At 39.4% G+C, this 23,579-nt stretch overlaps 10 protein-coding genes across 10 annotated transcripts; 3 read left to right on the top strand and 7 right to left on the bottom strand. All coding sequences in view use genetic code 12, as the record gives it.

Moving 5' to 3' along the window:
- Positions 1 to 625: 625 nt before the first annotated feature.
- Positions 626 to 2,062, bottom strand: CANMA_004401 (uncharacterized protein; the record flags this gene model as incomplete). Its single annotated transcript, XM_051816674.1, has 1 exon — positions 626 to 2,062. The coding sequence occupies one exon, from the start codon at positions 2,060 to 2,062 to the stop codon at positions 626 to 628; it is 1,437 nt and encodes a 478-aa protein (XP_051669974.1).
- Positions 2,063 to 2,327: 265 nt separating this feature from the next.
- SUL2 (sulfate permease) lies at positions 2,328 to 4,817 on the bottom strand (the record flags this gene model as incomplete). Its single annotated transcript, XM_051816675.1, has 1 exon — positions 2,328 to 4,817. One exon carries the CDS (start codon positions 4,815 to 4,817, stop codon positions 2,328 to 2,330), a length of 2,490 nt encoding a protein of 829 aa, XP_051669975.1.
- Positions 4,818 to 6,641: 1,824 nt separating this feature from the next.
- On the bottom strand, positions 6,642 to 8,855 carry CANMA_004403 (putative phosphotransferase; the record flags this gene model as incomplete). Its single annotated transcript, XM_051816677.1, has 1 exon — positions 6,642 to 8,855. The coding sequence occupies one exon, from the start codon at positions 8,853 to 8,855 to the stop codon at positions 6,642 to 6,644; it is 2,214 nt and encodes a 737-aa protein (XP_051669976.1).
- Positions 8,856 to 9,604: 749 nt separating this feature from the next.
- Positions 9,605 to 10,240, bottom strand: HFL2 (negative cofactor 2 transcription regulator complex subunit; the record flags this gene model as incomplete). Its single annotated transcript, XM_051816678.1, has 1 exon — positions 9,605 to 10,240. One exon carries the CDS (start codon positions 10,238 to 10,240, stop codon positions 9,605 to 9,607), a length of 636 nt encoding a protein of 211 aa, XP_051669977.1.
- A 582-nt stretch (positions 10,241 to 10,822) lies between these two features.
- On the bottom strand, positions 10,823 to 11,962 carry SEN2 (tRNA splicing endonuclease subunit; the record flags this gene model as incomplete). Its single annotated transcript, XM_051816679.1, has 1 exon — positions 10,823 to 11,962. The coding sequence occupies one exon, from the start codon at positions 11,960 to 11,962 to the stop codon at positions 10,823 to 10,825; it is 1,140 nt and encodes a 379-aa protein (XP_051669978.1).
- A 719-nt stretch (positions 11,963 to 12,681) lies between these two features.
- On the top strand, positions 12,682 to 14,184 carry CANMA_004406 (beclin 1; the record flags this gene model as incomplete). The annotated part of the gene is made up of 1 exon (XM_051816680.1): positions 12,682 to 14,184. One exon carries the CDS (start codon positions 12,682 to 12,684, stop codon positions 14,182 to 14,184), a length of 1,503 nt encoding a protein of 500 aa, XP_051669979.1.
- A 242-nt stretch (positions 14,185 to 14,426) lies between these two features.
- On the top strand, positions 14,427 to 15,863 carry UME7 (DNA-binding transcriptional regulator; the record flags this gene model as incomplete). Its single annotated transcript, XM_051816681.1, has 1 exon — positions 14,427 to 15,863. The coding sequence occupies one exon, from the start codon at positions 14,427 to 14,429 to the stop codon at positions 15,861 to 15,863; it is 1,437 nt and encodes a 478-aa protein (XP_051669980.1).
- A 452-nt stretch (positions 15,864 to 16,315) lies between these two features.
- EMP70 (Emp70p) lies at positions 16,316 to 18,214 on the top strand (the record flags this gene model as incomplete). Its single annotated transcript, XM_051816682.1, has 1 exon — positions 16,316 to 18,214. One exon carries the CDS (start codon positions 16,316 to 16,318, stop codon positions 18,212 to 18,214), a length of 1,899 nt encoding a protein of 632 aa, XP_051669981.1.
- Positions 18,215 to 18,280: 66 nt separating this feature from the next.
- On the bottom strand, positions 18,281 to 20,674 carry RGT1 (Rgt1p; the record flags this gene model as incomplete). Its single annotated transcript, XM_051816683.1, has 1 exon — positions 18,281 to 20,674. The coding sequence occupies one exon, from the start codon at positions 20,672 to 20,674 to the stop codon at positions 18,281 to 18,283; it is 2,394 nt and encodes a 797-aa protein (XP_051669982.1).
- A 576-nt stretch (positions 20,675 to 21,250) lies between these two features.
- On the bottom strand, positions 21,251 to 23,566 carry ARG83 (Arg83p; the record flags this gene model as incomplete). The annotated part of the gene is made up of 1 exon (XM_051816684.1): positions 21,251 to 23,566. The coding sequence occupies one exon, from the start codon at positions 23,564 to 23,566 to the stop codon at positions 21,251 to 21,253; it is 2,316 nt and encodes a 771-aa protein (XP_051669983.1).
- Between the last annotated feature and the right edge of the window lie 13 nt (positions 23,567 to 23,579).

The following is a 23,579-nucleotide window of genomic DNA, read 5'->3' on the forward strand; positions in this document are numbered from 1 at the left end:
GAAAAAATAAAGAGAAAAATTAAGAAAAGCCGAAAAGGGGGATAACCCATTTTTCACCCAGAGTTGTATAGTCATGACGTCTACCAAAAGAGATCCATTAAGCCACGAGCGAATTTCCAAGTCAAGGGCATTCAGTGCCTCCATTCTCACATTTGTCACTGTTGGCATCTTTCTAGAACTAGGTTATCACCTTTTATGGAGTGCTAAGGTGATGATAAACCAACCTTATGGGAATTTCATCAACAACTTAGTGTATGGGCCGGGAACTTTTTTGGCCAACGTTGGAGTGAGCACGAGGGTATTGAGGTATCTTAATAAGGTGTTGGTCGAGGATAGACTTGAGGCTGATTATAAAAAGTACATATAGGGTGCAGAGTATAGTATTACTTGGAGGTACGCGTCGGCTTGTCATAGTGTGCTGTGTGTTGTGTGCTGTGTCCAGTGACGAATGGACCTGAGAGGAACTTTGCTGAAACGAATTAAACTTTATATTGTCATGACTGCAGGAAGGTGAAGAGACCAAAAGCTGGTGGAACGAGAGACAATATATCCTCCCTCTACATAGAGGACGTGACACTCTTCGTGGTAACCACCATAGACATTTTATTTATATCCCTAAGCATTTCTATACAAAGCTCTTTAACTTACTTAAATCAACAATGTGCAGCGTAGTATAGTGACTGAAAAACTCTCTATTCTCATCATTATTCCATTTATTAATCACCACCATCTGGTGTATGTTGTTTTGCTTGGACTGGGAGTCATTTTCAATAAACTCGTCATCTTCTTCATCAGGGAGCATCAGTAGATCCTCTTCCTCATCATCGTCATCATCAATGTCTTCACCATCCTTCTCTTCATTATCCCATTCCAAGTCGGAATCATACCCATAGTCAAATCCCGTAATTTCTTTATCTAGGGGGTTCGTAATTATGGCCATTTGTTGATCTTGATGTTTTTGCGAACACCACGAGCCAGTGTATGGTGGTTTTGAGTTTTCGTAAAAGCTGATAAACTTGATGGGTGGAAGCTTTTCCACCATTTGAAGCACTTGCTGCTCGCTAGTGGTGGGGAGATTGAGCGCGTTCAATATCGCCTCAGGTGTGATAGATTGTTGCGGTGTGTACTTCAGTCTCTTTAGATTAAGAAAAGAGTCAAAAGTGCATGTTTTCGGGGTTTGCCCAGACATGATACAATCAAGTTCCAGCTTGGTTTCCCCTGTGCAATACTGATACTCCTTCAACATTACATTCCGTTGCACAAAGAATGGCAAAAACTCTGTCTCGTATTCACTTTTCCTAACCTCTTCTGCCTCTGTCTTGACCGTTTCGTCTTTGGTTTGACTCGCCTGAGGGCGAACTTGGAAAAAATTAGAGATCTTCATCTGACTTCGCTCTTTAGCTTCGTCCGCCTTTCTCTTTTCCTCCTCAATTCTTTGCTTTTCCAATTCCTTGGTCTTCTTTTCTTCCTCCAATTTCAACTTTCTTTCTAGTTTCTCTCTTTCTCTTTCTTCTCTTTTACGTTCTTTCTTAGTCAACTCAGCTTGCTTCTTGCGTTCTCTTTCCTCCTGCTCTGCTTGCCTCTTGCGTTCTTTCTCGGCCTGCTCCTCGCGTTTCTTTCGTTCCCGTTCAGCCTGTTCAGCTTGCTTCTTCTTTTCACGCTCCAACCTCTCCAACTCCTTCTTCTTTTCCTTTTCCAATTTCTCCTCCAATTTCCTCTTTTCTTTTTCTAGCTTCTCTTGTTCTAGTTTCCTTCGTTTTGCTTCTTTTTCTTCCTCTAGCTTCTTGCGTTTTGCTTCCTTCTCTTCTTCTATTCTCCTAGCTTTGGCCCTTTTTTCCTCTTCCATCTTTGCTCTCTTTAAACCCTTCTCCTGTTCCAATTTCTGCTTCTTAGCGAGTTTTTCATTCTCCTGATCCCCTTTATTTCCACCTGTACTTTTCTCCAGCTCTGCTGCCACACATTCATCATCCACCTTTCGTTTGCGATTAGATTCGTCTATTCTTAGACTCTTGCGAAGCAATTGGTCTGAATTGTCAACGTGAGGTGTCTGTAGCGAAGTCATTTGACGTGTTGTTGATCCGAGACTACTGGTTGTTTAAAAGACGTGTCTGTTTCTGTTGTTTGGTCGCAAAAAAATTTAATGTTTTTTATTTTTTTAATTTTGCAAAATCTGACGCGTCAAAATTCCTACAACCTCTTACAACTCAATCAAATTCTATGCTTTCTAAATTGTACATTATAAATCAAAAAAATAGAAACTTTCATCTAATATAAGAACTGAATATAAAACCTCGGGACAAAACCGGAAAACAACAAACATCAAAACTCTATTCGTAGTTTGGTATATCTAAATGGAAAAACGGTGTGTTTGTACCAACAGCGGCTACATACTCCTCATCAACACCATTCTCAATATCGGTATAGCCCGTAGCAATGTTGACGTAATTGTTAGCCGACGTCAATCCATCTTCATAAGTACCAAATCCGGCATTCAACAATGCCCTCCTGATCCAAGGACTCAAAATACCCGAAAAGTGAAACTCAACTTCACGATCAGCATATGTATTCAAAGCTTTCCTCAAGTCGACTAAAGCTTGCACCGAAGTCATATCAATTTGGGCAACAGTGGAGAAATCGAAGTGCACTATACGCAAAATTGGACGTGTGTCCTCTTCAATCTTCTCTTCCTTATTGTATTTCCGTAAGAATGGCAAGTTCCACTTCAATGGGCCAGGATCATTCCACGGCCTAGATCCAGTATCGGTGTAGCTATAAGGTTTGGCTCTTCTCGTGATCCTCTTGGCCTCATCTGAAACCCTATCAATTTGACGCGATGCATTAGGATAAGCAAACGATTCAACTGGTTTGAAAACAATGACACCTGGTGGTGGTGGAGAAACTTGGATGTCGCTATTTATGTTCTTGTGGTTTAATGGCACCCACCGAGTATGGAACTTGATTCTTGGGTTTTGTTTTTCCAACTCCTTGGTGGTTGTCCTACGTTCAACCACCTCAGACTTCTTCCTCACTTTATCGTCAGTGGATCTGTAGTTTGAACCCCCTGAAAACACTTGGTGAATTTCAACGTCGGAAGAACCACTTGAGTTTGATTCATCATCATATGAGTTCAGTTCATCAATGATTGGATTTACAAGCTCAGCAACTTGTACTCTTCCCAAAAACAACCCGTTTGGAATGGCAATTCTAAATAACAAAACAACAACAGATGCAGCAATGGCAAAGTAAATACCAGCTTCAATGGTGACAAAAACGGTCAAGATAACTGCAATCAAAAAGATTCCACAATCAATAGGACTGATCTTCCAGAATGACCAGGTAATCTTGTAGTTGGCAATAAGATCAGAAACGGCATGGATGATAACCGCACTCAAGACTGCTTTGGGGATATAGTAGAATGCCGATGTCAAAGCATACAAGGCCAACAAGACAACAGCACCGGTGAAAATACCTGCCAAAGGAGTTCTAACACCACATTTTGCCTTTAATGCAGATCTAGAAAACGAACCAGTAGCAGGGTAGGCACTAAAGAAGGTACCAATCAAGTTGTTGACACCAATTGCAATGACCTCTTGATCTGGAATGACCTTGTAATCATTGATTCTACCAAATGATTTGGAGATGGCAATATGCTCCAACAACAAGATAACAGTTGACACGGGGATTTCCGAAGCCATAGCGCTAATGATACCTTGAGGAGGATGGAAAACACCAACGTGTCTAAGCCCTCTAGGAACAGTACCAATGGTACTAAATGGAGGTTTAAATTTCAGCGAAGGACCATCAAAATTAACCTTCAATGGATGAATAATTCCCCATGAGATGGCAGTAGCAACAATAATAACAATGGCATTTCTCAATTGCTGAACATAGAAAAAGTACAACTTGTACTTTGGCCATCTCTTTTGACCGTAATCGGTGCTAAATTTCCAAACATACAAGATGAACAAACAAATCAATCCAAAAGCAGCGTCAACTTTAGTGTCTGGTAAATGCTTCAAAGTGTTGACAACCACCAAGTAAGTACTGTCTCTAGTGTTAACTAAACTGTTGTAACCCATCAATCCAGGAACTTGACCGGTGATAATGTTGAAAGCTGAACCAGTCATGAATCCCATGACGGCTGGAATCGAAATAAATTCCAAAATGAATCCCAACCTCAAAACACCAATACCTGTGGCAATACCACCACAAATCAAAGCTAAAAAGGTGGCAATTTCTGGTGCAGCATACTGGTCGCCATACTTGTCCTGAACATGAGCAATGACTTTTGAAACCTGTAGAGACATAACTGCAACAGGACCAATGGAAACATCTTTCGAGGTGGCGAAAAAGGAGTAAATAAACACACCAACAAACGAGGAGTATAAACCATATTGGGGTTCCAACCCAGCCAATTGGGCATACGACATAGATTGAGGGACCAAGACAACACCAACAGTGATACCGGCAACCAAGTCCCCGTACAACCACCTACCATTGTAATGTAAAATCCATTGTAGGATGGGAAATAACGAAAGCAAGTAATTCTTTATGAGTGTCAACGGGTTGGCAAAGACTTTTTGAAACCATTCCTTGACAGCAACTTCTTCCTCATTGTAAGCCGGTACATAGTAGTTTGAGTGAGGATGGTGAAGATTATACTCTTGTTCAGCTTCGAAATCGTGTGGTTGATTTACCACATGTGGATCTTCGTATACGTGTGGGTACTCAGTAGGGAGTTCTCTATTGACATCGGATTTGGCCTCCGACAATACTGATCTTACCTCAGATTCCACTCTATGAACGAAATCAGACATTATTATTAATCAGGTTGATGCAAAAAGAAAACTTTCGAGTGAAACTTTTCTAGGAAAAACTTTTTGGGTAAATTTGTGAAAATATATATTGCCAATGACAACAACAATGAAATGCAATTAATATTTAGTCAAAACAATAAGATGTGAAAAGGGAAAACTAAATCAACTGAAACTCTTTGTCAACTTTTGAATGAAAACTATCCAGGCGAAGATATGTTTAGCCTTGCGTTACTAAGCTAATGTATTTTAATTTAAGGGCGGTTAATTTTCTTTTTTTAAAAAATTACGACAAACAATTGTGTAAATGGTTACTTCGCTTCCTCTGTAAGTTAAAAAAAAAACGCTTTGTGACTTAATTGAAAGATCAACTGTGGTGGTTTGAAAAAAGTGGGTTGAAATGATTGAAACAATGTGTGTGCAATTTAAAATTTTAAATATATCCCGTGCTACAGTTTGTGATGCTCGATGATGTAAGAATGGTTCAAGGCGTCTCCTCTTTTGCTATCGATACTCTAGTTTGCAACCTGGAGGGGTGGGAGGGAGTTTGGTTTGATTGCTCCTTGTTTTTAAAACGGTATTGAAATTTTTCAATTGTCGATATTCGTCCTTTTTTATATAGCTCCTTGACGATATTATAAGCTTGTCAAACCAAGAAATTAACTGAAGCTTGTTCTTTAAAAGTAAGATGAATGGAAAAGTACTAAGAACTTTTTCTTTAATTTTTCAATATCGTCGCCAATGGCGTATAGACAAAGACCGTTTGCTACTTGTTTGATTTGTAATTCAATCTAATTTTTAATTTTTTTTTTTTTTTCATTTTTGTTCCTTTTGTTTTTTAAATTGCAACTCAGCTGTGGCTGCAATTTCTCTTCCACAGTTTACGTAATCATTTTTAATATAATAGTGTATTTGGCAGTACAAGACAATCATTAAGATTTTTTTTTTTTATTTTTTTCTGCTGGAGGCAAATTGTTTAATTTGATTGCGAAATTACCATTAGTCACGTGCAATTTGCCATAAAACGTCATCAGGATTCTTTTTATGCAGGGATAGATATAGAAGAGACAGAGCTACCTGGTTCAGAACAATAAAGCTGAGATCTTGAGGGTATTTCGTTATATGAGGGGAAGCTTCTAAGTGTTCGTCCTCGCTTTTCGCACCTGGCTCTCTCACGATCTACAAATGAACAACTTTACCGATAAGATCAACAACAGTTTAAATCTGATCGTAAATGAAGTTTTTTTCTTATGCTCTTTTCTTTTTCTTTCACTTGAGAAGGACTTTTTGGAGCGAAAAACACAAATCTCAGCGCCACAGAATTCACAGGACTGACTGGGTCGCCGTAATCGCTCATCTCTGCTCGTCATCGCACACACACAAAACACCCACAATTTTAAGTTGTAGCAATCGATAAATGCATCCTGCCTTATCGATATGGAGTGTATTAGCTTACACGTAATTGCGCAATCTCTTGAATTGATATTTTTTTTTTTTTGCATCATTTTCACACCAATTAATACAAGATAACCAATTTGAGTCTTTCTTTTAGTCCGGTAAAAGCAACTTTCGTTTAACTTTGAAAATTTCCGACAAGACGGATAAATTTTAGTAAACCCCAGGTTACGAACCATCGAAACTACTCAACTTCCAAAAAAATTACGAATAGAAGTTTTACTCAATCATTTGCCATGAAGCATTAGATCAGTCATTCTACAAAAAGGCTAGTCTTATAATTGCTCAATTTAAATATCATTCTTTTCTTTTCTATTTATAATTCGTTTAAATAATCACTCTAGGTCTTTACTATAAACCAAGTTGTTTGTTTTACTTTGCAGCTTGCTTATTCTTCAAATTTTCCTTCTCTATAGCATCAACTTCGTCTCTAAACTTCCTTTGTCCATAACATTGTTCCAAAAAGATCTTGTACTTGACATTCAACAATTTCCTATCAGGGTGATCTTCACCACGTGGTTGAATAACTTTTCCTGGTCCAGTCATCTTCTGCATAATCTTCCACAACAAAGCTCCAGAATCTTTTGGAATTGCCTCTTGTTCATCCTTCTTTGATGATGACAATGGTTTGTTCAAACCCAAACTGGCCAATTTATGTGACAAGCCCTTTTGTGTTTCTTGTTTGGAGCCAAACGACAATGTGTTTTCATCATCGGAATCTTCTTGATCATCGGCCTTGTGGCGTGTTTGGTGTTGCTGTTGTTGTGCTGGTTGGTTAAAGTAATCAACGTTGTTTGGATTAGAATGAGCGTAAGCAATGGTTGCCAAATTGGTGGTTGATGTAGCAGTAGGTGCAGTGTATGGCGATTCTGGGATTTCAATGGGTGCATCTTGTGCACCTCCCTTCTCTGCCAACAGTTTAGCTCTCTTTGAATGTGGACCATTGCAACGATGGTCAATGACCGATTCTTCAGCGGCAACTGCACCCAACAAAGCCGAACCAAACACCACAGCAGCGTCAATATACCTAGGAATAACAATTGGCAAACCAGTACAATCGGCCAACAATCTCATCAATAATCCGTTACGGCACTGACCACCACTCATAAAGATACACTTGATATTGTGACCTGCCTCTTCCATATGTTGCACAATTTGTCTCGTTTGTTGAGCAATAAACTCACAAGCACCAAAATAGTTCAAGGCCAAATCTTCAATAGAATTGTCCAACGATTGCCCAATTAAACTTGCCCTCATTCTTGGATCAGCAATGGGGGATCTGTTACCATGGAAATCACCGTAAAAGAATATATGCTTAGCTAATGAGACAACTGATCTTTCTCCCTTGGTCTTGACCATTCTCTCCAATAAGGAGTTCAAATAGTCAAACTTAGAAATATTTGACTGCTCAGATGCCTTTAACAATTCTTGATTTGCTGGATGGATACTCAACACATGTGCCAACAATTGACCTGTGATTGACTGGCCACCTTCGGCTAACCAGTACCCTTCAGCCATAACGTCCTTGTACGGACCCCAGACACCCTTGACAAAACATGGCTCCTTAGTCATGGCAATATGACAGGTAGAAGTACCAGCAACTGCTGCCAACCTGCCACAGGCATCGCCAATAGTACCATCGTATTTTTCCTCAAGCAATTCAGGCACTTCAGCTTTAGCGGCAACGGTACCAACCCATCCTGCATAAGCATCAATAACAGGCGAACCAACAATACATTCACTGCTTAATCCCAATTCAGCGGCCGACTTGTCAGTCAATTTGCCAACAATATTACCAGCAGTGAGGTATTTACCATTGACACCAGGAATACCTCCCAATCTTCTAAAATTGTCCTCGATCAACTCTGGCATGTCTACTGCCAACAAAAAATCCTTTGACCAGCCTGTTTCCGAGCCGTCAACGCCAATTGGAACAAATCCTTGTTTACATACCACCGAGCAAAAACTTCTTGTTTCGGTACCAGTGGCTTTGTGTACCAAGAAATCAGCTAAGTCATAGAATTTACAATCGTCAATTCCACCCGGCTTATGATGTTTCAACCATTTCATTTTGGGCAACTCCATCTCAATTGACATTTGTCCACCAACATATTTCAAACATTTGTCACCAGTGGCATTGATGGTGTTTGTCTCATCCTCGGCTCTGTGATCCATCCATAAAATGATGTTTTCCTCCTTGTCATCGAAATTTGGACCAACAGATTCAGGAGTGTCATTGGACTCTGAAACAGCTACCAATGAACAAGTAGCATCGAACCCAATACCAAAAACGTGGTGAGGGTCTACCCCTGATTCATTCAAACAACGCTTGACACAGTAACAGATTGAGTTCCAAATTTCGGTCGAGTTTTGAGTAATATAGTTGGGTTTCAATTCTTGCCTAGTAATTGGCTTCTCGGCCAACCCCAAAATGATACCATTGGTGTCAATTAAGCAGGCTCTAGCTGAACCAGTACCAACATCGACACCAACGTAGTAAACATCAGGATCAGCCTGGGGCAAGTTGTAAAAGAAAGACGATTGTCTTCTGTTTGCAAGACTAGTATTTGATTTTGATTGTACCATAATGTTTTAGGGATGTTGATTTAAGAAAAGAAAACAATTGGTAAGTTCAATTGGGATGGTAGAGGATTTATATATAAGGAAATGTAGTAGCAACTAAAAGCAAATAGTTCGGAATTCAAAAGATTTAAAGAATATTATTTTTACGGAGTAATACAATATTGTTATATGCAGGAGAAAGCAAAAAAGAAAAGGAATCATACGTAATTGGAAGCGTGCCACTAAATCGTTTAACAATCTTTCACTACAAAGATATTTCACTTTCCTTTCTGCTCTTGCCAAGTTTGAAGAGTGTTGGGAACTTACGCGATGGACGTTTTGCCCCCCCCCCAGGTATATGAGAGTCCAGACAACTATCATCTTTACTAATAGAAAACATATGATCATGGGAGAGATTTTGTGTAACGGGTGTAATTTTACACCCCCTTCCCCCGTCAATCATGGAAACCAAAACGAGAATTTTCCCAATCGAGTAACCACGGCGGCTTTCGGTAATTAAAAGAAAAATGGTTCCCCCGGAGTTAACTCACAACCAACAAGATTCTGGTCTTACAAGTGATACAATTTCTTCTTCTTCTTCTTCTTCATCATCAATTCGTCTGATATCATCTCCTATATAGAGTAGTTCACTACCGCACCTAATACAATTAAATATACAAAAGAATTGAACAAGATTCCCCATAGTTGTGTAAAACGCTTTGTAAACAAAACCCAGTCTCAAAATATGTTTCAAAACTTTCACCTCTTTACAGCTAGTTCTTCAACGATGGATACTTTTCAACAGCATCAACCAAGAAATCAAATTGCTCAGTATTCTCAATTGCTGATTTAACATGAGACGCAGTGATTCTCTTTACCCCTTGCTTTTTTGCCTGCAATACTGACACCTCAACCAAATTGGCCATAAAAATTTCCAATGCTCTTCCGACAATTATTGGAGTTGCCTGGGCAACTTTACCTATTTCCTCGTCACTTTGCATAATTTTTTTAATCCTAGCTGCGGGGAAGTGGGTCTTGATTCTTTCAAAACTGGATAGTATTTGCTCTTGAGATATACGGTCCGTCGTCGTCGTCGTCGTCGTCGTCGTCGTCGGCGTGGCTTGTTCATCTGTTGTAGGTTGTGCGTCCACCAGTTGTTCTTGGTTACCGACACTATTGCTACCGTATATTGTGCTTTGTTGTGGAGTAGCGTAATTGTATTCAAGCTTGGGGAGTTCAGAAGGAATAGTGTTAGAAGGTACTGGTCCATTGATTAGGTTATTTATACTAAATGCATTTTTGTGGGTGTTGTGGTTGTTTATTCCATTATAGCTAGTGCTAGTGGTATTGTTATTGTTGTTGTTATCATCAACATCGTCGTAATTCATCAAATGACGTAGATTAGACATATTGTTATTGGTTTTACGTGGTGTGTCGTAGAATATTCAATGTCGCGTGTTTAGAGTTTATGACAATGTGTTTCAAAAATCAATTATATTTTTATTTTGTTTTTTAGTTTGTTTATTGAAGTTTGTTAATTTTGGGGAAAATATTTGATGGTTTTATATTTTCAAAATTTTTTTTATCCATCACTTTTCTTTGCTTTTGTTATTGTTTATACTTTCATACATCGTACTGCATACAACTGCACTTTTTGATTGTTGTTGTATTTGTAATGAAATTGAATAGTAATTCTTTCATTACTATTGCCATAATTATAAATTTTATAATTCTATCTTTCATTTGTAATAGAAGGAGAGGAGGGGGAAGGCGATTAGCTATACAATTGAGACTGCCACTTAGTAAACTAGAGACATCTTCCTAAACACTATGTTGTAAGGAAACATATCTGTGTTTGTATTCGGTCGTGTCTAATTTCCAATAACAGCGTGTACAATTTTAATTCGATTGTTTTTGTTCTACGATGAGATTTATATACAGTACAAGAGTTCACTAAAATGCGAGTAAACAAAAATGCCAATGTGTCTAATTCAATCTCTAGTCCGGCTAGGATTCCACCTCTTATATAAAACTTCAGATACTCTATATTTGCCCAACAATTGCTTAAACATCAATCCTTCATCAATGTTCGCACCACCAGCAGCGGTAAATATTTCATCAAACTCAGCCAGCGATGGCGCCTCAACATACACTTGAACAAAGTTCTTTTTTACACTACCAATGACTCGAGCTTGGGCACAAATCTGAAACCAATCATAAGGGCTTGTGTCTTGTTGATAATCATCTTGCATAACCAGCACACAAAATTCGGCATGAGAGAAAGGTGGACCACGCTTGTACAATAAATAATCAGTGCCAAATTTGATCCCTGACCTCACACACCAACCTTTAGATCGGAAATAATGGTACACAACATAATTGATTATGAATTTGTTATTCACCTTGATTGCGGCTGAACTATCGTATTGTTGACAGCATTCAACAAACAACTGTCTTAATGACATGCCATCAACATTAATTTTGTTGAGGGCAAATTGCAAGAAAAATACTTCGACAGCTTGTAATTGCATGTATTCCAATTGAACAACAAAACCGTTGTCATCAATAATATCGGCATCTTCGTCTCTAATATTCACCTCCACCTCTTCAACATTGACAAAATCCTTTTTCCTAAATTCAATCAACCGTTCATCCAACGTTGTCATTTCACTAACCTCTGCTTCACTAATCAAACCTTTCCTCTGCTTCAATTGCAAGTCTTGCAACCTCTGTCTTTGTCGTTTAAATTCAATCCTCTCGAGTCTTCGACTCTTTGTGATATCCTCCATGGCAATATTATTCGACTTTGCAGCATCAACAGCATTGAGTCGTGTTACGGTTCTAGCATGCCATGTTGGCTCAGACCTTGATAATACCCCCTTACCAAAAAAGCCCCGCCTCCATAGTTTAATCATGGAATCATTGTCGACGATTCTAAATACACCATGGTCATAAATGACTTCAATTTTCGAAACGTCGGGTCTATCTAGGAAACTGACGCGTAACAAATTCCAAATGTATCCCATCCAAGAAATGGGATTGCTCAAAACAACAGCATACTTTACAGCAATATCAATTGGCAAGGGCTTCTGATATATCTTGTTCAACAATCTCGAGTTCTTTTTCCCCATCAACTAGGAAACACAAGTTAGTATAGAATTCAAAAACACCGTTTGGCATCCCATGCTTGTCCTCAATTTCAGATACCGTTGTAGTCTATTTGAGAAATCATGTGCTCACACTGATCTTGCGATCTTAAAGACACTAGGAAAAAATTGTCATCATTTATAGGAAAAAGCATTAAGGAAGTGACCATAGGTTGCACTAACATACACTTTATTAGTTACTCATTATCAATCGACTCTGACTAGAAAGAAGAAGGAAAAAGGTTGGGAAATGAGAAAAAAATTTTTCCTTACTTTTTTTCTCTCGTGAGATGGTTCAGAGGGCTCGTTGCAAAAAAGGGCGACGCTTTGCACAACGTCATGCTACCAACTACGCAGAAAACTGACTCTACTGATTTGCAACGACATAAATATGGAAGATAACACCAGAATTAGCCTCTGCATTTTGTGGTTGACTCTCAAATGCTGGCAATTTTAGGTGCCTTGTTTCACCCTGACAATTTATTAGTGAATTAGCAACCGCAATGCATCAACATATGGTTAGTAATGAGTGCTCAGGTACCTAAAATCCATCTATCTATTTATCTCGATCTATCTCCCAATAGCTTCCAACTTTCAGGGAGATTGCTGTTGGATTGACCCTTTTGAACATCATCTTTTTAGGTTGTGCTTATCTGGTAGCGCATCTTAATCATAAACACATTTCAAATCTCCAAAACTTTCCTATGTTATTACCTCTTTCATTAACAATGGGCAATGACCAATACACTTGCAGCGAGTGTGACAACCAAGTTATACTAGATGATAGCTTAAAACGACTCAACCCATCGCAACTTAATCTAATTGTCAACACAAAGCAGAATAAAGAATTCGACAAAGTTGAAAATGAGCAATTGAGTGAACTAAACCCCCGTGATTACTTATCCACCGACAAGTTAGAACTTTATAGCCAGCTTCCAAAACAAGCCAAGCCAATGCACTACAAGAACTACTTTGATAGTGAAGATGAAAGAAGTGACGAGGAGCTGGATTCTCATCTAACGAAATCAAATTCCAATTCAGATATAAATTCGTATTTAGTCGTGGACGAAGAAGACAATGGGCTGGATGCCGAAAAGCAAACCGAGCCAGTTGAAGAGGAAGAAGGATTTGAACTCAGATTATCGAGCCGTATCAAGGTTTTGGAAAATATTTTCAACATTTTATCAAATACTCAAGATATTGAACACCCGCTTAGTCATGATTGTGCCAATTTGCTATTGGAGAATTACCAATTGAAATTTGACCAATCGCAAAAGGAAAAAGATCAGTATTTAGCGTTTTTGAAAAGATTAAAAATGCAAGATCAGCGGTTGAATTTGTACCAGGAAGATGGTAAAGTAAAGGTCCAACTTGATGTCCAAGAATTGGAGAAAAACCTCCAACAATCATTAAATGAATTCAAAAGGTTAACAGATTTGGAACAGGATCGGCTCAGTGAGTTGAGAGAGTTGGAGTTTACTCGAAGGGGTTTGGAGTCACGAGTACGATCAAATGAGGAGGAGTTGAAATCAATAAACAACAACCAGGTAAATGATATCCTTAGACTTCGAAACGAACTACAACTTGATCTTGGCGATAAGCAGACTAAATTAGAACAGCTCAAGGCGTCCTACAACATCCACTTGAACCACTTGGACAATTTACGAAGTTCCAACATTTACAAGCTAATGTTTAATATCAAGATTGACGACAAGTATGCCATGATCAATGGGTTTCGCATAGGTTACAAAATTGTCTGGCCTGAAGTCAATGCTGCATTAGGACAGATAGTGTTACTACTCACATTAATAACTAAACGTCTTGATCTACGATTAAAGAATTACAAATTGGTTCCCATGGGGTCACAATCACACATTGTCAAGTTTACTGATGTTGAGGAAAATGGGGCTCGGCAAAAGAAGATTCTCAATTTGTACTCTTCGGATGAGTTTACCTTGGGCCGGCTATTCAATTTTAATAAAATGGACGTGGCAATGATTGCATTGTTGGATATTGTTGCACTAGTTGAGTTGCAATTGAAAAAAATAGATGCTGAGCTTGAGTTGCCGTACAAGATTTTCAAGGATACTATTGGTGGTAGAAGTATACGAGTCACTTCAAATTCGGAATGGACCCAGAGTTGTAAGAATCTATTGACTTGTTTAAATTGGATCTTGACTTTTGTTAGTGCCAACACAACTAGCTAATACAGAGAAGAAAACTTATATTACTCACCTTTGTCCACCACTGTTTATCCATATGAAAAATGGTGACGTTGCACAGTGACGTAAGAACAAACACGATGTTCCACAGGGCGTGCACTTTTCACCAAATTTGGTTGCAAAACTGTACCTCCAACAAAGTTTTGACAACCAAAATGTCCTTCCACGCCCCTCTCCTCCACACCCCTTTTCTCCTCATGTTAATCATTCTAGAGGGTAATCAACAAATGATCAAATCTAGAAGTTACTTGTTAGAGAGTCATATACGAGACACTAGCCCTGTACGAAACCGTTCGGGATTAGAGAATTCATCCATGGAACTTGAGTCTTGTTCCTTTAGCATTGATGTGGACAACACGCCAACTCGAGTCAATTATCCACCCTTGGAAGAGTACAGCCAGTGCATTCTTCGAAACTCCAATTTTAGGATCATCAATGAAGGCATGATTCCAAGAGTTTTGCCAGAACCAGGAACAGCATTGGATCTGAATGGTGGTAATGCTCAGCTGTTGCCAAACATGAGAACACCAAGGGTTAATATGATTTGCAGCTCACCTTTTGTTTCGAAGATGGGTCATAGTTCTGCGATGAAGGGAAGTTCGCCTGTTGTGTGTGCTTTACCTGATGATCTTGCTAAATCTAATGAGGTGTATAGACACATTTATGGATCTAGCTCGTTTACTGAGAGTCCTATAATTCGTCGAAACTCAACTGTCAGGACAAAGTTGAATCAAGAGTATGGTGCATCACAAGCCCAAGAAGCAAGTGTTAATTTTGAGGCCAACACAAGCTGGAAAAAAAGCAATACTTCATCAGTGATGAGTATCGAGCTGATCATAAACCCAGTATCACCAAAGAAGGAGAGGCAAGATGCAAATGGCGATTACCAAAGTCAAATTGGATATTACGGTGTGAATGCTGTGGCTGGATTACTGGATGTCAATTTGATTGAAGAAGAGGATCAGTCAGACGCTTCGCAGGTGTCTGTGGGAGGTGATGAACATTGTGAAGACTATGAGGAGGATAACAGCAGCGAATATGATCAATACATTGTAACTATAAAGCTACCAAGCAAGCTTCTCGATGAAGCTTTAAATATTGATTGCCTTGGTGTGAGAATAAACAAGAAGCTTCCTATCACATGTGGAGAAGACTGCCTTGGTAGAACAAAGAAAAGGCGTCTTTCTCTACCCACAAAGAAGAAACATAGGTTTAAAAACACAGGGAAGAAGCACCGAGCTACAACCTCCAAGAAAGAGCTGCATGCTACAATATCAAAAAGCAAAGCAAGCACCAGCGAAACGACTAGCTCACTTTCCAAACGAGCAAGGCTGAAAGGGTACGACTCTGACGAGGAGTATCTACCTCACGAAGCTTCAAGGACCCCACAATCGAGAAAACGCGTGCAACGAGGTCCTGATGGCGTCGCAAAGAAAAGAAAATGTGTCATTAGGTCCAAGTCTGGATGCTGGACATGCAGAATTCGCCACAAAGGATGTAACGAAGAGCAACCGAAATGCGGCCATTGTCAACGGTTGAATTTGACGTGTGATTATTCTCCAGTTCGTCCAGCTTACATGGTGAATGAGAAATTACACGCGGAAAAGTTGTTGGAGATAAGACGCCTTACTGATCAAGTGAAGAAGCGTGCACCTCGTTATTAAGACCAATGTGGTGTTGCTCACACCCTCCCATTCCTCCTTTTGTTATAGAGTACATCTTTTTGCTAGTATATGGATAGGAATAACGAATAGCGTACTTCGTAGCGATTGTTTTCTAGCTGTGATCGTATATCAATTGGTGTTTTCACCCAGTACTCATAAAGTTTTCCCTCGTGAAGCCAGCGCTGGCTAATTCCCAGTGGTGGTGACCGCATTCATGGCTTAGCTAAAATTATCCTTCTCACAACAAATCAAAAACAAAAACAAAAACAAAAACAAAAACAAAAACAAAGAGAAAGAAAGAGAAAGAGAATGAAACAAATTTTTTTCCTCTCTCACACTCTGTTCCTGAAAACTTTTGTCGAGAGATCAGAACTTTTTGTAAAAAAAAAATACAAGAAAACAAAATATAACAAAACAATCAATCTAATTAGGACTCCTCCTTACCACACTAAATGCTAGATACATTTATACTTGCTCTAACGCTACTTGCCAGCTTGGGCAGTGCGTTTTACTTACCTGGAGTTGCACCCACCGATTACAAAGAAGGCCAATCAATACCATTATACGTGAACCATTTAACGCCAGCATTACATCATGGAGCATTAGGCAAGGGCACTACATCGACGTATGTATACTCATATGATTACTATTACCCTAAATTCCACTTTTGTCAACCCGAAGGAGGCCCAGTCAAGCAGCTGGAATCGTTGGGATCAATTATTTTTGGTGATCGTATTTTCAACTCACCTTTCCAAATTGAAATGTTGAAGGATGTTGAATGTAAGACGTTGTGTACTTCAACTTATCCCAAATCGGACTCGGTATTTGTCAATAGAAACATTAGAGCTGGATACAGTTATAATTGGCTTGTTGATGGATTGCCAGTGGCTAGAATTATTGAGGATTTAAGAACGCACTCGGAATTTTACGGCACAGGATTTGATATTGGTGCAATTGATCCTGATAACCAAGCCGTATTGTTTAACCACTTTGATTTGAACATCATGTATCATGAGAAGGGCGATGGCAAGAATTACCGAGTTGTTGGTATCACGGCTACGCCTCAATCCAAGGATAGATCTGCTTTGCCAGAAGACTCAGCACCAGATGCGTTGTGTGCAAGTGACTTGAAGCCAATTAGTTTGAGTAAAGAGAAAGACACCCCTGTGCTATTCACTTATTCTGTTAAATTCGAAAAGAGTAAAATTGCATGGGCAACCAGATGGGATCAATATTTGCATGTTTATGATCCAAAGATCCAATGGTTTTCCTTGATCAATTTCTCATTGATTGTGTTGATTTTGGGTATTGTTATCGCCAATATTTTGTTGAGAACTTTGAAAAATGACATTGTCAAGTATAATGAGGTTAATTTGGATGAGGATATCACTGATGAAAGTGGTTGGAAATTGGTCCATGGTGATGTGTTTAGACCACCACCACAAAGATTGTTGTTGTCGGTACTTGTTGGAAGTGGTGCCCAAATATTCTTTATGGTGTTTGTCACTATTTTCTTTGCCTTGTTTGGATTGTTGTCGCCATCAAACAGAGGAGCATTGTCGACGTTTTCATTTGTGCTCTACATTTTGAGTAGTTTCGTGTCGGCATACGTATCGGGATACTTGTACAGGTTCCTTGGTGGTGACAATTGGAAGTTGAATTTACTCCTTACTCCAGTTCTTGTGCCTGGTATTTTATTTGCTGTGTTTGTGTTTCTCAATTTCTTTTTGATCTCAGTTGATTCATCAGGTGCCATCCCTATTGGTACAATGGTTGCAATTATTGTTATTTGGTTCATCATTTCCATTCCATTATCAGTTGTTGGCTCAATCCTTGCGTCAAAGAGACCTTTGTTGGATGTGCCAGTCAGGACCAACCAAATTCCAAGACAAATTCCTCAACAACCATGGTATTTGAAATTGATCCCCGTCACACTCATTAGCGGAATCTTCCCATTCGGTTCAATCGCTGTCGAAATGTACTTTATTTATTCATCATTATGGTTCAACAAGATTTTCTACATGTTTGGTTTCTTGTTCTTTTGCTTCCTTTTAATGATTATGACTACAAGCTTAATCACTATTCTTATGGTTTACTATACATTGTGCTCAGAAAACTATCAATGGCAATGGAGATCCATTTTCATTGGTGGAGGATGTGCGCTCTATGTGTTTATTCATTCCATCTTCCTCACCGGTGGTGAAAAATTGGCTGGGTTGACCTCGTTTGTGTTGTACACTGGTTATTCCATTGTCATTTCATTGTTGGTTTTCCTTTGTTGTGCAAGTGTTGGGTTCATCAGTAGTATGTTCTTTGTTAGAAAGATTTATGGACAAATTAAGATTGATTAGTGTATAGAAGAAGAGAGTCTACAAAAAAAAGAAAATGAATTGTTCTTGTTCATAAGTTCGTGTATTTTATGTAAGGAAGGAGCGACTTATCACGTCAGACCTGATCATTGTGCTGACAGCATTGACCCAGTCAGGATTTGACTCTGCCTTGGAAAAGTCAAGTGGACTATCGACAATCCTTTGTTTAATCTGTCTTACAGTTTGTTCATTAAGTTGCAAATTCGCCAAATTAAGATTCAACAAATTGTACGATATGGATAGGTTGCTATTGAGCTTGGGAGCTTCAGTGGAGGTGTTGTCAACGATAATCTTGACGAGCTTGATAGTGTAGAATAGTTGGTCGATGGATAAACTCAAGCATGGGTTTAGGATCTGCTTGTTGGACATTGTGGTGGTACTTAGATAATTGGCAAAATTTAATATGGTTGTCGTTAATACCTCCAAGGACATTTCTAAATTGGGTCGACTGTTGGCTAGGTTGCCGACAATTTGAAATAGTTCATATTTGTGGTAGATCAAGTTGCCAAATTGGGTAAGAAATTCATCGTTAGTGTCGAGTTTGCCAACATTCTCCACGTTTGAGGTAATTATGCCGTTTCTCACTTTCAACAAGCAAGAAAGAGCTGTGTAAAGTTGATACACAAAGTTATTCAAAGTTAGTTTGTTCTTGTCCACAAACAAGGGTAAATTGCCAGCTGCAACAGTCTTTTGAACCCCTGCTTTCAAACTACCAATGGAGTCAATTATATCTAAAGTAAGATACAACTTGGCAAGCCTGTTGTCGGAGGAGTTGTCAGTTTGATCAAACACTTGATCCACAGCGTTCAAGTCATTTAAAAAGGACGCTGCTGATGCTATACCCAATGAGTAATGGGTTCCCTTTAATAGTAAGCAGTAGTTAAGAACGACTAGGGTAACGGCATACAAAAACGTCGATGCGCGGTTTACTTTTGAGTGTTGATAAAACTGTTGTAGCTTGAAAAACACGGAAATTGTGGTGTATTCAGCAACCGTTTTGAAATTAACAAGGTCATTGATAGCTATGTGGAAGCACTCGACAAGATTTTCAGTTGGCGCCTCCATTCCTGCCGTTCGTATCATCAGTACCAATTGTTCTATCTCAATAGGAATCACAGGATACGTCACGGCAAAGTGCTTATCGTAGATATCCAAGTCGGCTTTGAGCATATCCATTGGCGAGCTCTGATTAAATCCTCCTGGCGGCGGCACTTGTAATTGCAGATTTGATCTTGCAAGTTCCTGACCTGCAAATGCATTATACGGTGTTCCAGCTTTTGACAATGTCATGGGTGAAATAGGCCCACCTTGCAAAACCATTGATTTGTTGACCCTTCCGCTAAGACTCGACAAAGAAGTCACCGAATTTCTCGGTGATATTGATTGCGAATTTGTGCGCATCATTGGTGGACGATGCGACGAGGAGGATCTAACCGAGTAGAAATCTTCAGACTCACTATCGCTAAGAAACTCACTATTGTTTCTAAGAATGGGCAATTTTGAGTTTGTTGTTGATGTTGATGAAACTGAGTCTATGGAAGACCTTCTTCTATTTCCACTGCCGCTTGTTACACTACTGATTGAAGAGCGGTGCGGTCCAGAAACTCGAGGCATCTCGTAGGGCACTTTCCAGAAAGGCCCTTGGATTGGAGGGCTATTATTGTTGTTATTGTTGTTGTTATTGTTGGGTTGAGGTGCATTCTGTTGCACTGGAGGACTTGATGGGCTCACCTCGTTGGCCATTACTTTGTGTATTGCCGGAGATGCAGTCTTCTGATTGTAGCTAATAATCGGAGGAAGCTTGATGGTGGACATTTGTTGCGAATTCGGCCGTATTTGCGGGAAAGGTAAACTGTTTTGAGGAAATTGTTGGGGTGGTTGCGATTGCCTATGGTCGGTGCTGTAGACATTGATAGGCTGTGGTTGGGCCACACTACCATTCAGACCAGCACTAGGTTGCGCCTGTATATATTGACCGTCAACCGCTTCTTCGTATTGACCTTCTCTGTCCTCAAATTCTTTCAGATACCCCTTTGAGGGACCCCTTTTCAAAGGAGTTCTTGAAAACGTACATTCATCTCCATTTTTCTGACAATTGTTACAAATTTGAGTCACTTTACTCAAGGTTGTTGAATATTCAGCATTGCATTTTATCTTCTTTCGTCGACAAGCATCACATGCACGAGATATTTTAGACCTCTTGCGAGGTGGGTCAGTCGATTTTGAGTTACTTGAATCTGGAGACGCTGACGACGCCAGCGGGTGAGGTAAAGACTCTGCACGGGCATGTGCCGCATCCATATGGTGTTGATTTATCGATGCTTGTCCCTGTTGTAGAGGAGCGTCCACCGCCGGGGGTGGTCTTCCGTGCTCCTGCATTTGGCTTTGTGGAAATATATCCTTTATTGAAGGAATCAGTTTTGTAGGCGACGTCGAAGTCATTATCATTGTGTCGAAGCGACTTCGGGCAGTTGTGTGGGGGGAAGGGAGCTTTTTTTGTATTACCTAATTCAGTCTGGTGTAAGAGCACCCACACTAAGAATTAAAACCACAGAAGTTTGAAATTGGTATTTGATATTTGAAAACAACAACGAGAAGGAAAAAAGTTAGAAGGTAAAAAAAACTGAATATAAAAATTGTCTCTCTGTCTGTTTACAACCAAAAAAGAGCCGCCCGTTGAAAATCGGAGGAGAAAAAAAAAATAAAAAAGGTTGGGGATAAATTTACGGCTAAAGTTGTGCATATAAAAACCCACTTAAACATTTAGTGTAACAAATTGTTCCGCATTTTTTTTTTGTTTTTTAAATTTTTTTTCTAATTTTTTTTTTTAGTTTTTTTTTATTGTTCGTAAATGCAAGAAAAAAAAAACTAAAAATATTTTATTTTTTTTTTTAAATGACTGGTGGTGGGAAAATGGTGGGGGAACGGGGTTAAGATGTGTGTGTCGTATTATTTTACACGACATTGATTAAATAGTGTAGTAGAAGTAGTAGTAGTAGTAGCTGTTTTTGTTTTCATTCAACCTAAGCTAAGGGCAATGTCCCACTCACGAATTAAATTCATAAAGCCTAGATTATCTTCCTCGTCTTCACCAGTGGCTCTTCGTTTCCAAATTTCATACAATATTTGCTTGGCTCGCCAATAGTTAGACTGTGTTTCGAATCCGGGACATGTTTGCCAAATCAGTTTGACACGATCCTGCGTTGATGCTGCGGTTGCAACCGATCCAGCAACTAGCAAATTCCAAAACATGGGCTGGTAGTTGAGGTGTAACTGCCTGGCACCATCCACTGCCTGACAGAGATAATCCAAACACTTTTCAACAGTATCTTGCTGTTGATGAATGTCAAAATTCTTTTTGAGTAATATGTTGTGGCATATGATTACCGCTTGATGGAAGGAATAGATGTGGTTTAAAAGAAAATTCTGAAACATATTTCCCGGATTTAAATTCCAACTCAGCTGCCTTATGTTCCATCGTAGTAGTTTATCTTCGACTTCGGCACAAAGACGAGGGAAATTACGCGGAAACACCTTTTTAACACTGAATATATTCTTATGGTTGGCCAAGTGGATTGACTCGTGGAATATATGTAAAAGATCCTTGGGTATGCCATACATCAAGTAAATTAGCTCTGTATCTAATGTGGTGGTGAATCTGATATTCAAGTTGGGAGCAAACTTGATTGTCGAAATGGAGCTCTCAATGGAATCGCCAGTCACTTCATATGCAGCACTATACTGTCTATTATTACTAAAGTTGATGGTAAATGCTGTTGGTACGTAATCCTTTTTCGCGGGTGCGCTTGCTGATAGCATATTTTCAATACTAGGTTTGAGTCTTGGCTCATCGTCGTTGTCGTTGTCGTTGTCGTCCTCATCCCCTTCACTATCAAGGTCTTTTATCAAATTGTAGTCCTCGTTTAAATCCTTATACCGCAACTCGTCTTCCTTCTCCATTTGGTAGTTGAACAAGTTTATCGCCTGCGTACTCTCATAAAAGAAGTACTTAATCTTGAAAACGTTAATGAGGAACTTGTTCATTGTGGCATTCCGCGTCCGTGTTTCCATTTTATTCTTGATGACAAAATCGCCAATGGCATAAATCAAGTCCAAGTTTTCAAACACGCCAAACATACTATCAAGCTCAATTTGTAGGATTAAAGCTAGAAGCAACATTGTATCGTAATCTTCAACCGCCTTGTCACCCTTTTGTCGCTCGGCAATCACATCTGACTCATCTAAATGGTAGTTTAACAACTTGATACTAAGTTTGCGCAACTCAATGCTAATCTTTAAATACTCATCTATTTTATATTCATCGTCTTCATTCTCTTCATGTAACGACGTCCTTTTAGACACTTTGAAAGCGCTTAGTCCCAAGCATAGGTAAATAATGCACAATTTGATGCTCTGTAGCAACTGTATGTCATCCAATTCGTCCAACACTTGCAAATCATTGACATCCCAAAAGGCAAAGTCCCAGCAAATAAACTGGCCGACAATTTGTTTAATATAAGGGATGACAAACACGTCGAAATAGTTATTCTTGATCCCAATACGATTGACACTAAATAATTCCAGCGTAAAGTGTTCCAATAAGTTGTGGAGCAAAGGATATAACGTCAATTCGTTGTCCCTCCTCGAGTATAGCTTACTATTGACCAAGATGGCATTGGCAAACCATGCATCATCGGAGTCAAGGTTGGGGAAAAATTTAGGATACAATATATGCATCATGTTTTGGTCGTTGAATTTGTAATTGGGGCCTTTAATTGCCAATATAGTAAGCTTGGCAAAGTTGAGAAGATCATAATGGACATGGCTGTTGTTTGTCTTGGAAAATATCGATGTCTTAGCAACCCTTCGCCTTTTTGCGGGGACAGCAGATGGCAACATAGGTGAAATTGTAGGAGCTTCTGACTTTTCAGAAGCTTCTGTGTATGTCCGTATAGGCTCTCTTTCCTCGCTAAACCGGAAGCACCTAAAGGGTCCCAATTTGGCTTTTCCCGATAGCACCGCCGAATCATCTACTTTCTCCAAAACTGAATTCAACTCCGCATACGTTTCATAAAGCATACTCCGAGGAAACTCCATCAAGTCAAGATTCCTTCTTTGTATATTATCTGGCTCACTGCCATCCAGTTTCAAACAGGTCATATTCTTATCACTCGATATAGTTACTGGATCGCTCCATCTCAATCGTATTCCATACCCAAGGCAGTCGCGTTTCAGCTTGGCACAACGCAAGCAAAATGGCTTTGTCAAGTCGCATTTAACCTTTCGCGATCGACACGTCCAGCACCCGTCAAATGTCCGCTCTTTCCGGGCCATAATTGTGGAGAAA

This window comes from Candida margitis (assembly GCF_024628925.1).
Source record: "Candida margitis strain CBS 14175 chromosome Unknown scaffold37, whole genome shotgun sequence".
NCBI classification, from domain to species: domain Eukaryota; kingdom Fungi; phylum Ascomycota; class Pichiomycetes; order Serinales; family Debaryomycetaceae; genus Lodderomyces; species Lodderomyces margitis.